The sequence below is a fragment of the Argiope bruennichi genome, chromosome 1, assembly GCF_947563725.1.
Source record: "Argiope bruennichi chromosome 1, qqArgBrue1.1, whole genome shotgun sequence".
NCBI classification, from domain to species: domain Eukaryota; kingdom Metazoa; phylum Arthropoda; class Arachnida; order Araneae; family Araneidae; genus Argiope; species Argiope bruennichi.
The window spans coordinates 79,722,627-79,736,554 of record NC_079151.1 but is presented as its reverse complement, the minus strand read 5'-3'; the positions used below and the strand labels follow the sequence as shown (position 1 = coordinate 79,736,554).

The window sequence follows — 13,928 nt, the reverse complement described above, 5'->3', positions numbered from 1 at the left end:
AATGAAAGTTTATAAAGAGATGAATTTTATCATTTAATAAACCAATCTAATACAAGAAAACAAACGAAAAAATATTGGTTTTCATTAATAGGCATTGTTAGTTGATAAAAGTAGTCTTTTCAAGACTATTCAATTCTTATTAAGTGCTTTAGTCTGTAATGAGAATATTGATACCCTGTTTTTTAGCCTATTTTCAGAAATTACCCATACCCGGCATTGATACCAATTGAGTTGAATCAATTGAAAGTATGCATTTTTTTATTATATCGACTTTCGAACTCAATTAAATATACCGAAAACTTGCTATGAGAAGAAGAGAAAGCAAAAGTTTGAAAACTTTAAAGAATAGTTATAAAATGCAGTTTCTTTTATACATAAGGGCAATAAATTAAATAGTGAAAATTTTTCTTTCATAAAACTTGTTTTAATAAATTGGCATGTTACCTATAGACATGTTGTAAACCTATATGACTGAGTGATATAATTTGAAAATACCATAAAAAAACGCTTTTATAAAATTATTATTTGGCTTAAGATACTTTATAAAGTTATGTTTTACCGTCCAAAATATATTTAAACTTTTATTTATCAAAACTCCTTATTCATAACACGTAAATATATTTAGAATTAAATGTCTTTTTCAGCTCTCCGCATAAAGAGCAAAAATTGGTTACAAATATTATAATTTTATTTTAAAGCAATTGATAATATATTAATAAATTGATCATGATCAATTGACAAAAAACTCTTCCTTAATTTTTAAAAAAAATGTGTAGCTATATTTTCACAAAAAACTTTAAAATCGAAAAACAAATAGGATAAAAATTTTGAAAAAATATATTTAAAATTCTTGATCTATCAAATATCATCCTGAAATTTCAGGACAGAATTAAGTGTTTTTTCCAACTACAAATGTTTCTAAGATTATCATTTAAAGTTTACTATAATTAAAATTATATTAATCGAAAAAAAGAACATTTAGTAAAATATAAATAAATATAATTTTTTTAATAAAATGGAATAACAGTTTTCAGAAATAGTTATTTTTGAAATTTACTGACTTTCCAACAGATACTCCAATTTACCTGGCAACATGTTTTGAAATGAAGGAATTTATTTTTATGAATCTTCGAAATTGTGATTCTCTCTATTGAATTTTCTACTATTAAATAAATTCTAACTTATTACATTCTCCAAAACGTAATATTGCATGCCATTTATATTGTATCATAATTGTATATATAATCAATAAGCTTTACTTACTAATTAATTCAAAAGTCAAAACTTCTGACATAATTAGTAAATAAAGTACTGTTACATCTCATTGTATGTTAATATGATTATATTGAAATGTAAAATCATCTTTCTCTATTTATTATAAAAATAACTCATATACAGTCACTTTTGTCTCTGTACTGAGATTAGTACTACTGATGCTGGTAGAAAGTTAAATGGCTTTTCAATAGATCAAAAAATCTTTTTTTTGTATGAACTACAATATTTATTTATATTTTTCTCTATTTCCGTTTTTATTTATTTTATTTAACACCTTTGAGGTGCCTCAAGTAACTTGATATTCTTATTTTAAGAGAATATGCAATAACCCTTTATAGAACATAAATCCAAGGCATCGACAAATAAAATTTTTGGGATCATGACAAACTTATGAAACATATACTAATACATCAAGAGTTCGCTGATTTTTCAGTTTAATTTATGAAATAAATGGCGGTAAATATACTTACTAAAGACCGTTCAGGGAAACGGAAATTGGCAAGCATACTTCCCACTGAGCGTTGAGGGTAAAAATAGTATAACTGTTCACTGGTAAATATAGTTACAACTTGATTTTAAGTAATTTAAAAAAACGTTATTAATTTTTTTAAGATTAGAAATCATGGAATCTCCGAATTAAAATTCAGGAATATCTTACATTAAAGTTTGAAGTTCATTTTACCTTTTATAGGGCGGCTGGGAGGATCGCTGTATAAAAATGAAACTGTTGCAATCCAATGCAGTTTTATTAATAATATCTTAACTACGTTTTGCGTTAAAAAATAAACTAAAATATCAAACTGTAATATTCAAATATTCAACACATCAAAAACGAAGTCAAAATATGCATAAAATTATTAAAGGAAGACACCGAATTTTAAAAATCGCCAACAGTGTTAACAGGTTTTGTTCATTTTTAAAAGGTTAATGTTGAATTTAAATGAAATAAATTCAATAACAAATGCTGATAATTAAATATAAGAATTTATTAGGCATAAAGGAAATCAACACAGTGATGTTTTATTTCTGAAAACATTTCCGGGAGTTAAAATTTAATGACAAAGTTGGAATTTAATGTCGTTATGAAATCCCTCTCCCTGAAAACGGGCAGTGTTAAGCATAGAACTTTTGAATTTTAATGATATTTTACTATAGCCTTAATGTATTCCTGAACTGTTAAAGTATCACAATCATATGTTAAGCATCTGTTTATTCTATTTATCATTTTAAAATACTTTTTTGAGCCTTCATAAAAATATTTTGCAGGTACTATGTATATATACCAAAGAACTATAAAAGAATAAATAATAAACAGAATCAAGGAGACTAGTAGAATACGGAAAAATAAGACAAAAACGCACCAAATATAAGTTGATTATATTTTACATAAAATTTATAAGCTATTTTAATTAATTAAATTATCAATGTGTTTAACTTACTTCCTTATTTCAATGGGCAAAACCTTATAGTTATATTTCGATTCAAGCAAATATAATTGTAATTATATTTTATACTCTTAAAATGTTAATATGTATAATTTCCTGAAAAAAAATGAATAAAACTGACTCACCTCCTCTCACTTTCGTTTCTCTGCTAAGAGTAGTTCCCACGATGTTCGAAGCTGCGCATCGGTATATGGCGTCATGCACATCCTGTCGGTATTCTTCGGGTCTGAATGGTAGGAATACAAGCGACCCATCTGGTCTGACGTGTCTCAAACCCGGGACGTCGCTAACGGCCATATTACCTCCTGTTAACCATGTTATTTTAGGTTGGGGATTGCCATGAGCACTGCAGGTCAGCACAGTGCCAGTACCATTTGCAAAATCAACTCTACTGCGAGGAGGTTCTTGGACGAAACGAGGACCTTGTTGGTCATCAGCTGTGCTGATTGGACCTGGAATCAAAGAAGAAGATACGAAGACTTTCAGATGTGAAGATCAGTCATAAAATATTTTGCCAGAAGCTTTTTATAACCGTGATAAAAAAATAATTCATTCTTATGCATCCATTACATTATGAATGGATGCATACCATGCATACTTAACATTGTTTTTTTATTACTGAACAAAATTAGAAATAATTATTTACAAAAGAAAAAGAATACAATTAAATTAAAAGGAAGGAAATGATGAATCTGGCCTAAAAACTTCGCATCAGAATCGTCCTTTTTTTTTTAATTCAATTTTATTCATTTTTCGTCCTTTTTTTTTTAATTCAATTTTATTCATTTTTTGCATCCTTTTTATTTCATTTTATTCATTTTTTTGCATTCTTCTATTTATTCTATTTTATTCATTTTTTTGCATTCTTCTATTTATTCTATTTTATTCATTTGTTTTGCATCCTTTTTTATTCTACTTTTTTTCCATTTTTTGCATTTCCTTCTTTTTTATTCTATTTTATTCATTTTCTTTTTCCAATTTAAGCTTAATATTTATTTTTAATTTGGTTAAGTTCATTTGTGTTTTAGATGTAGCAGCATTAGCACGTTCTAAATGCAATGTATCTTCCTTTTAATAATCTTTGACTCAGGAAATATATACTTTATAAGTTAGTTCCATAAATATTGCTTTAATTTCAAAGTTTATATTTACTTTTTAATACTAAAATGTTTCATTATTTGAGATGAAGCATTCATCAAGCTATTGGCAATTTAATTGAATAAATATAAAAAAAACATCTTTTAATGTACCTTTATTCCTTACAAGTCAACACAATTTGAATATTAATTTAAAATTATTTTATTTTTGTACCATGTACTTCATATTAAAAGTATATTTATGTCAACGGAAATTGAAGTATAAATTAAATTTGGTATCGTCATCAGCCAATTTATTTATAATCATATGAGTTTTGATGGAAGAAAAACTGAAGACGTATATTTAAATCCCATTTCAGAATTATGCTTTAAAATGCTTTAATCAAAACTATAAAAAGATAAAATAAATTAATGAAACAATTCAAAATGACTTGTATCTAACTATAGCAGTTTGGAGATGTATGTTTTTAAATATAATACTATCTTAAATTATTTTCTAAAATTTTTTCTCTAAATTAATCTAATAATTAGTTTTCATTAACATTTCTTAATTAGACATCAGCAAATTAATAGGAAACATATGAAAAATTCCAGCTTCATCTTTAAGAATTTTTAATGTTTATTGGAATCAAAACTATTTTTTTCTGCTGAAATAATTCCCTGAAATTGGAATAAATGCTTGAATTTCGCTGTTAATCCTCACTGCATTTTTCCGAAGGAGTGGAGTTAAGAATACAGAAAATTTTATTTTCTGTCAATTTACCGCATGTTTGGGAAGTATCTGAAAGCATTCATCGGATTACAATTATCACATAAAATCTTCAGAAAGATGATACATATACATAACTAAATAAGTAAATTTTAAGAGCGAAATAAATATCCTTTCTGAATGTTAACAGCGGAAATGCGTCGTACTTAGAGCATTAATAATGCTGTTGAAAGAAAATAAAGACATTTCTAATGCGCAGTTCAAAGTAATGACTTGTTTGCATAAATTCGAAAATGGCGGATTAATGGAAATGGATTCTGAGAGAAAATGTTCCCAATCGATAATAATTACATTCAAACACATCACTCTTAATTGCAATAGTCGTTAAAATATTCCCTGAGGAAAGTAATATTATTAATGGTAAACAGTTGAGACATCACCATTATGAAGACAAAAAAATTAAATGCATAAAAACAAAATTGTATTCTGACATTAAAAATGGGGAAATTTGGTCGTTAAAATCACTGCTGTTATATATATGTAAACTGCAAAAACGTATCGAGTTACATTAAGCTTTTTGTGTATGAAAAGTGAAATGATTAAAAAATTAATTTTGGATTCCTTAAATATTTGTATTTAATTCAAAGAAAAAATGTCACCACATACTAGTTTTTAATGTGAGAAATATCAGAAAACTTAATTGGGACTACTGCAATTTATAAAAATTGAAATGAAACCACAATATCATAATTATACATCAAATCATTGTCGTTAAATAACGAAGAAATGGCGTTTTAATTGGTTATCATTTAATAAACTCATTGTTGTAATTTTTTATTCTGAATTTCGAATTCAAAATTTAAAATTACTAAAAAGATAATTATTTAAAAATGATTACAAAGAATCAAAGTATTTAAATATACTTAGTGAGGAAAATTTATTTGAATTCTCATGAATTCTCACGTTTTTAATGAGACTCAATAAGAAAAGTATAAAATCTTTTTATAAAATTTTATTCAAAATTGAATTTTAAAAAATCTTATTATTGATTGATACCGGTAATGATCACTTAATACTTCAAAATTTTATAATAATAACAATACAATGCTTTGAAATTTCTCACATATTTCTTTTTATTCCCAAGAATTAATTTATATTGCTGAAAAGGTAAAAGAGAAAGAACAAGATCGTAAATAGGTTTAAAAAAGCATACATGGAAGCAATTTAAAAATATTTGAAAACATTGCAAGCATTAATGGAAAGAGTGCTGCTTTTACCATTAAAAGTAATTTAAGTTGTTAAACATCATTTTTATTTATTGCTTGTATCTAAAAAAAAAAGAAAGTAGCATTCGAAAGTACAAATAGGCAATAAATAACCTTTAATATTTTCTTCCATTAACAAATGTATATCTATAAATATTGGATGTTTATATATATATATATATATAAACATCCAATATTTATAGTTATACATTAGATTATATATATATATATATATATATATATATATATATATATATATATATATATATATATATATATATATATATTTTATATATATATATATATAATTAATTTTTATCGGAAAGAACTTTTGAAAAAAGCACAAGGAAGTTTAACAGAACGTAAAAAAATGTGTTTCCTATTCAGTTCTTAAGATGAAGAGGAATATAATAAAAATAAAAACTGAAAAATAGCTTTGTTTTCAATAACAATCTTCATGAATTTCCATAATAATTTTTAGTTGAAAAAAGATTGATGATTCGCTGCTCAGGTTTCTGCAATGTTTTCTTGACTGTTTATATTTAAGAACTTTAAAAGATATCCTAAATAAAATTGCCCTTTTAAAATTCTTTTAAACTTTATTTTTCAATTGAATTATGACATTTTAGCAGTAACTTTTAAGCAAAATATAAAAGCAAGCACGGCATTTTTTTCTTTTAATATTTTACCTGTTATATATTTTATTTCAACAGAAAATGAGAGGTTTTATAGATTGCAAAACAAATTTCTTTTAAATCTTAAAGTTTCATCTTTCATACACGAAATCTTGAGTCTGGAAAGTATCAAGATTTAACTTGAGAAAAGCGTGATCCCTTCAGAAGAAAACACTTTCCTTTCAGCCTTTTTTAATCTTTTAAGTTGTCTTATTTCCTGATGAAATTATTTCATGGGTGAAAGAAATCTGAAATTAAATGAAATTTATGTACACGAATAGAAAAATTATATCTTCTAAATTCAAATTATTATTTTCAAAATTCGACAATAGAGTTAAAAATTACAAGAAAAATTCGAACAGGTCAAGTTTCATGAAATGTTAGCGAGAGGAAAACAACTTTTCGTTTTTGATATAAACTTCAAAAGAAAGAGGATTTTTTTAAACTTTTAAATGCAATGGTTTATCAAATTTAAAAGGAGATGCATAAATTTCAAAAATATATATACAGTATATTTCTAATAATTTCCATTCTGAATAATTTATTATTTTTATTTTATGATCACAAACTGTATAAAATTAACTTTTTTTCCTTATCTCAGTAGTAATGTTTTGCCTTTAGTATCTACTATTAAATAATTATTTCACTATTTTGTTAGGAGGACTATTTACTTAAAAATAATGATTTTTTGAAAGTTTTAAGAATATACCTAAGAAGACAAGTAAGGAAATAAATTATAAAAATCATATGATTTTATAAAGATTTTCAATACAACAGAAATATTTTGAGTTAAGTTTTGAAGAAGTTCAAAAATGTAAACGAACTTGTAATGTCAGATAAAAAGTGACGTGACTGAAATCTTCAATTAAAAAAAAGCAAGTAATTCTGCTTCATATCCTCGTGATCAAAAAAGTTAGATTTGTTAATATTAAGAACAATGGAGTGAAAAATATATAACCAGAAAATTTCTTTAAAAAACATTTTTATTTTTCTAAGCAGACAATTTTAGGAGAAAGAATAAAATTAATGTCACAAAAATATTCTAAATGTATTGATTTTATTATCTGAAACATTAATAAAATATTAGATTTTGACATCTGAAAAAGTTATAATATTTAATGGTGAAACGTACAAAGTATTTTAAACAGATTCCCAGCTGTAAGAATAAAAAAAAATATTTATTCTGTACATTTTTGTTTAATTTTTCAGCTTTTTATGCTATAAATTTTATTACTTCTTTCGAAAATAATGGTGTAGAAATTGATTATGTGAAAACGTTTTAAAGAAAATTGGCTTAAGATATATATTGAATCTGAAACTATTGTCTATTCTCTTTTGTAATCAGGCGTTACAACTTTGAAAAGTGGTAATGTACCCATGTCACATGACATTTTTATCAAATTAAACGTTCACAAGAAGTTTTAAGTAGATATTAAAAGCGGTTACTTAAAGTGAAATGTATTTAAGCCATATCTGATAGTCATTTCTTGAATATTGCGAACCCGATTATTCATAGAAAATCGAAGAAAATATATTTAATTTTCTGGGATTAATCTTATAAATATAATTTTTGACTTTTTCAACTTCGATCTGTTGCGATGGCCATTATGTTATTTTAGAAGATTACTTATCTATTGATCCAGTGAAGAATTATTTATACAAATTTGAAGCGGAATATACTTTTTTACATTAATAAAAGTTTTCAAAATATTGGTAATTTAAATTCTTTTTTAATACTGTGAGTGTTATGAAAATCCTTCATGATCTTCTGATAAATTTTTTTATGAAAATACTTTTACACTTAATTACGATGAAAAATGCTTGTATACTAGGAAAAGTAATAAAGACAGGATTTCACATTTACAAATACAAAATATTAAGAAAGCAGTTCTTTTTAAAATAAAATATGATAATTCCCGACTTAACATTATTTTTATTAAATCATTACAAATACATAAACCGCATATAAACAAAAATACAAATTACAATAAATAAAAAATTATAAAATAAAACGTTAATACAATCAAATTAATTAGAATTCAGCTGCTCATACTAATATGGTTATCAGGTGATTTCAGTTTTAGGGAAATATTTAAGAAAAATGGAATTCCAAACTGATTTAGTTCAATGATATATTCTTGATTTAAGAAACATCTTTGCTTATTTACATTCCAAAGTATTCGTTGTTTTCTAACGAATTGTAACCTTAGCGAATTGCTAGTTTAACATTGTAAGCTTAATTTTCTTTTGTAGTTATAATTTTCAAGAAATATGATGAACTATTGGACTTATTTTTTATGTTTATTATTATTATTATATGATAAATTTTATCAAAGAATTCAGGGACATTGCATTAACTGTAAGAAAATTCAAAACATACAGTTATAAAGAAATCCACTCTTGATTGTACAGCTTTTATACTTTTATTTTATCAATGATCAACTATACCGCATTTTGGTTCTTAATATTAAGGTTAACTCACCAATAAAAAGACAGAATGGATTGGATTAAAGTCATGGGAATGTGAAATTTGATTATATCTGCGGTTAGAAATGATAAGCGACATTTTTCAGCTGCCAGCAAAAAATATGATACCCCAAGAGAATATTGTGTATTTACCTGGCTGAAAACAAAACTTTCAAGTCTGAAAGAGTCAGAAAGTATGTCTCAGACTTACAAAAAGTATGTGAATTTTTTCCAAATTGTTCTGACTAGCTGACGTTTAGTATTCTATGATTCTAAGAATGATCAAGGTAAGTGTTTTTAGATGCTCTAAAAAGAATAAAGTCAAAAGTATATTTCCAACAATGCATCTGGAGGAAATCCTCTGAAAGCATTTCTTATTCTACATTCAAAAATAGTAACAATAATATATATATATATATATATATATATATATATATATATATATATATTGCAGCAAGAGAAGAATATTAAAAAGAATTTGAATGTAATCTTAGATAAGTTTTTCTTTTGATTTGTGAATCGGAAAATATTTCGGATATGCATTTTTATTCGGTTTGTGTACAATATGGATACACAACTGTTTTTGATTCATACAATATGAGTTCACAATTATTGTTGATTAATAAAACCCACACATATATGTCTGAGTTTTATGAGCAGCAATAAAACATTTTTAAATGTCCAAATTATGTCCATATATGGCATTTTATGTTTCCTTATGAAGTTTTTGGGTATCAACAGCAGTTTCAAAAATGACTCTTTGAATTGTTGTCAATTTTCTGTTATAACTTTTTGTTTTGTATTCTTATTATTTTAAATAGAAAAATTATTTTCTACACTTATATATAATGAAATTGGGCCTTTTACTCATTTACAGTTAGTTTTGTCTTGCAACTAGCTAATTTTTTTATTACTGTTTAAGTTAAGTGTAAAAAAGTTGTAATAGATTTATTTAAAAAGATTATTACTACTTTCATTAACTGTAAAAATGACTTGGCAAATTTTTAAAATGGAAAATAAAAACCAAAAGTGAAAACAGAAATTTTATCCATATTAAAAACTTGAGGATATAGATTAAGATAGTACTGATATCTATCCATTAAAACCACAATCATTAAAATTTCATTTGAACTAAAAAATAATTTGAAAGAACGAATCACTTATAATTAAAGATAATTACTTATATTGCATGCATAAATAAGTAATAAGAATAAATAAATTATCGTAAGATACCTCAAGCAATTTAAATTATTTCATGAAAAGTGCGAGTACATAGTAAAATTTCCAAAACATTAATTTTTATCACATGTTTATCAACTAAATTAAAGCGAATGAAGTGATGAATTATTTTATGGCTTCGTATGATCAGTACCTTTGCATGCCAATTATACATTCTGACTTATAGTTGAAATATAAATGTATTTTGAATCGCAGATAACCGAATTATGTACCAGATTGAAAAATATGCTTCTTCGTTTTTATCAGAATCAGTACAACTATGACTATTAGATAATCTATGATACTCAACTTCTAAAGAGTACGGAATAATTTTTTAAAAAATATCGAGTCTTAGAAAGTAAAAGAAAATTCAAACGAAAAATTATGCATATCTAAATTTGAGAATATAAAATTTGTAGGGAGATATTTAATAAAGAAGAAATTATATTAGAAACAAAACATGTAGTAGAATATTAAAATTTCAAAAAAAGGAAGAAAGAAGAAAAGTCCGTGCAAGAAAAGTGAATATTCCGGTAAGAAGAATGTTAGGCATCATTTCTCAGTTAGTTATTCAGCTTTCAATTTAATCCTATTCAACTAAATATGCAATGGCTCCTTTAAGTCCTGTGTTCGATAATGAATACCGATTGGTTTCTTAATGTGGTAATGTATAACTTAGTTTCAACAGAAGTCATTTTGTATTCGCTTAACGCAACAAAGCATTAAGTAGGATTTATAGCTTCGGTTCACGAAATGTAAATTTTACTGAACCAAAATATCTTTTAGCTATTGCAGGAGTGAATTTAAATTAATGCAATGGCTGGTGTTCACTAGAAAATTGATTTTGTTATAATTTTATGCAAGAATGTTAAGGTTGTCAGTACATTTTATTTTCTAATCTTCTTTTAAGTTACTTGATTTAACTTTCATGATTTTGATGAAGAGCCATTAAAAAATTAATTCCTCTCGAAATTTATATTAAATCGTTTTTTTTTCAGATTATTTTAAGAGAAAAGACGTGATATAGTAGGAAAAATTATTTCTCTCATTATAAGAAAACTGCAAGAAACATGTACGAATCCATCACTCATTTAAAAATATAGGGACTTAACCTTTTATTCAGCTATTTAAAATCTTATCTTTTACTAAATGAATGTTATTTTAATGTCTAAGCTATACTCGGAATTCTATCAAAAATACATTTTTTTTGCTGTCATAAACATCCAAAAATCAATTGATTATGTAATACAAGTTTAAAATTAATTTCTAATTTTATCAGAAGTAATGTTTCATTAATACCTGAGATTTTGAGAGTATGGAAATTCAAAATTATCTTATATGAAAACTTATAAGCTTTACGATGAAGATTATTTTATTAATCTGTGTTGGCAAAATTTCCGTGCGGTAAAAGAAGAAAATAACATTTCGATAAATAAGATGGAAGTTATATAAACTCTAGAGACAGATGTGACATGTTGAATATAAGATGATAAGTTAGCGCCAGTGAAAAGAACCCAAAATTTAATTATATTATTTCCATAAATTATAATTAAGATGCTATAACGTTATATAATAAATCATGACTCTCAAATTACACTTGTTAAAAAATCTCTTGTGTTTAAGGGAGTAAAAATATTGATTAAAAAAATCCATCTTTACAAACAGAAAACAAGTAAATTTAAATGAAACTGCTTTATTAATAACGAACGATATCAAAATAGAGGGTGATAGAGGAATTAGAATAAATTAAAAAAATCAATATATGTAGAAAAAGAAAGAAAGATAATGTTTACACAGAAAGGTTGAAAATTAAAATCAATTTTTTAATGAAAAGTTTTGAAAATTTTAAATTATTATTGTTCGTATAATTTTCGTTCAGTTAGGCCATCATACCACACTGTATTACGTTGAAAGGAATTAAAAATTCTTTAGATAAATACAACACTGAATAATTTGTATTTTTTAAACACTGCAAAGCTTATATAAAGATTTCAAAATTGAATTAACTATAAAGTTCAATGGAAAGGTTCTATTTTAATAATATCATTAATATTAATTTCTGTTTCATAATATTTTCATTCAACAGGGTAGACAAACAATAAATAAAATAATAATCATTTCTATATAGAAAGACATAGTTTTTAGATGAAAGTATTAAGTTTAAATTCAAAAACGGAACAAAATAAGAAAGAAATGATGAATCCGGTCTGAAGACTTTTAGATTGTCACCTTCAGGCAGGAATTCAAACCAAGGTTTGTTTTTATTTGAGGGGTCTGACTTTCATCCAAAATATTGACCTCTTATGGTCCGACAAATTCCAAAAAATTGAGGTTTTGAAGATAAGAATTAATATCATAGAATCAAAGACAGTCAATTACACAATAATAAAAATCAAAATATTATTTCAAAAATTTTAAATCTTAGCAAGACCACAGAAAAATTGAATCAAACCAGAATAAAGCATGAAAGCAATAAAGCAATAAAAGCATGAAAGCAAAGAACATACAAAGAGCAAAATTAAATCAAACCTAACTACAATAAATCCATTAACGCATAAACGCAAAGAACATACAAGTTGAAATGAAAACTCCACAAACTTTTATGACGCTAACAAACCCATATGTACATACCATAATAAACTAAATTTAACTTTCCCGCGTTTAAAATTAAATACGCCCACAAAGCTTTGTCAAAGTGCCTCGTCATCATAAGAAATACTTTAAACGATCTCAGCTCCATCTATTGAGTTAAAAAAAGCCAAAAAGATTAAACTAGAAAGCAAACCTTTAGTTATGAAAATATTAAAAATAATAGAATATATGTTAGAAAATAGATAAAACTTCTCTTATCAAAGCTTCTATATTGCTAACGTTTTTGGGAAAATTATTAGAAGTTCGGTTTTAATGATATTGTTTGTTACTTCAATATAAGAAATTTTGTTATTACAAATATTTTAAATCGTGTTAAACTGTGAGAAAATCAGTTGAATCAATTATTTGATTCATAGTTTTTAGATGATAATATTAAAATTTAATTAATTATCCCTGCCACAAAAACTCTGCGAAAAATGCTTTCGTAATACTGCATAGTATTTGGGAGAAATATTTGATTTTTTTCACATACTTATAATATTGATAATGTATAAGTATTTATTTTTATTTGAATAAAGACATTATATTAATTGACGTGATCATTTCTAGCAGAATGCTAGAATGTAAGAATAGAATCTTCTGTTTTGTTTAATTTTGAGAAAAATCTTCCTGAACTAAATGAATTTTAATATGAGAATTACTGTATACAATTTGTATACAACAGAATTAATATATTTTATGAACATTAGTTCCAAAAACACAAAATATTAATTTATTATAATCGTCAATCCCAGAATTTTTTAATGAATCAAAAAATGTGCTGTATAAAAATATGTATATTACAGTTAAACGATTTGAAATGTTCCCAACTTGTATTAATTGCATGGTAAATACATTATTAGTATAGTGAACTGTCAGTATTTCAGCTAAGCCAACTAAATGCACAATATTTTTATCATATGGCTCTAGTTGCAATATTATGAGTATCTAGATAAAAAAATAAATATTAAATTATGAATGGATAATATCGATTTTATATAGCACCTTCTGCAACTAAAGTGTAAAAATGTCTGCAAAACATAAATTCTGACATTTTTTATGTTTTAAAAAACTTTAAAGTAATATAATAATATAAGAAAATTTAATTTATTAAAAGTTATTATTAAATTATTTTAGTTTTATGCGAT

At 24.8% G+C, this 13,928-nt stretch overlaps 1 protein-coding gene across 1 annotated transcript in view; it reads right to left on the bottom strand.

Moving 5' to 3' along the window:
* The window catches only part of LOC129981393 (cell adhesion molecule Dscam2-like), a 362,276-nt gene that overhangs the window by 283,843 nt on the left and 64,505 nt on the right, over positions 1-13,928 (bottom strand). The window contains exon 2 of the mRNA XM_056092228.1: positions 2,846-3,172. Within this exon, the coding sequence (XP_055948203.1) occupies positions 2,846-3,172 (327 nt within the window). The remainder of the gene's footprint in view (positions 1-2,845; positions 3,173-13,928) is intronic.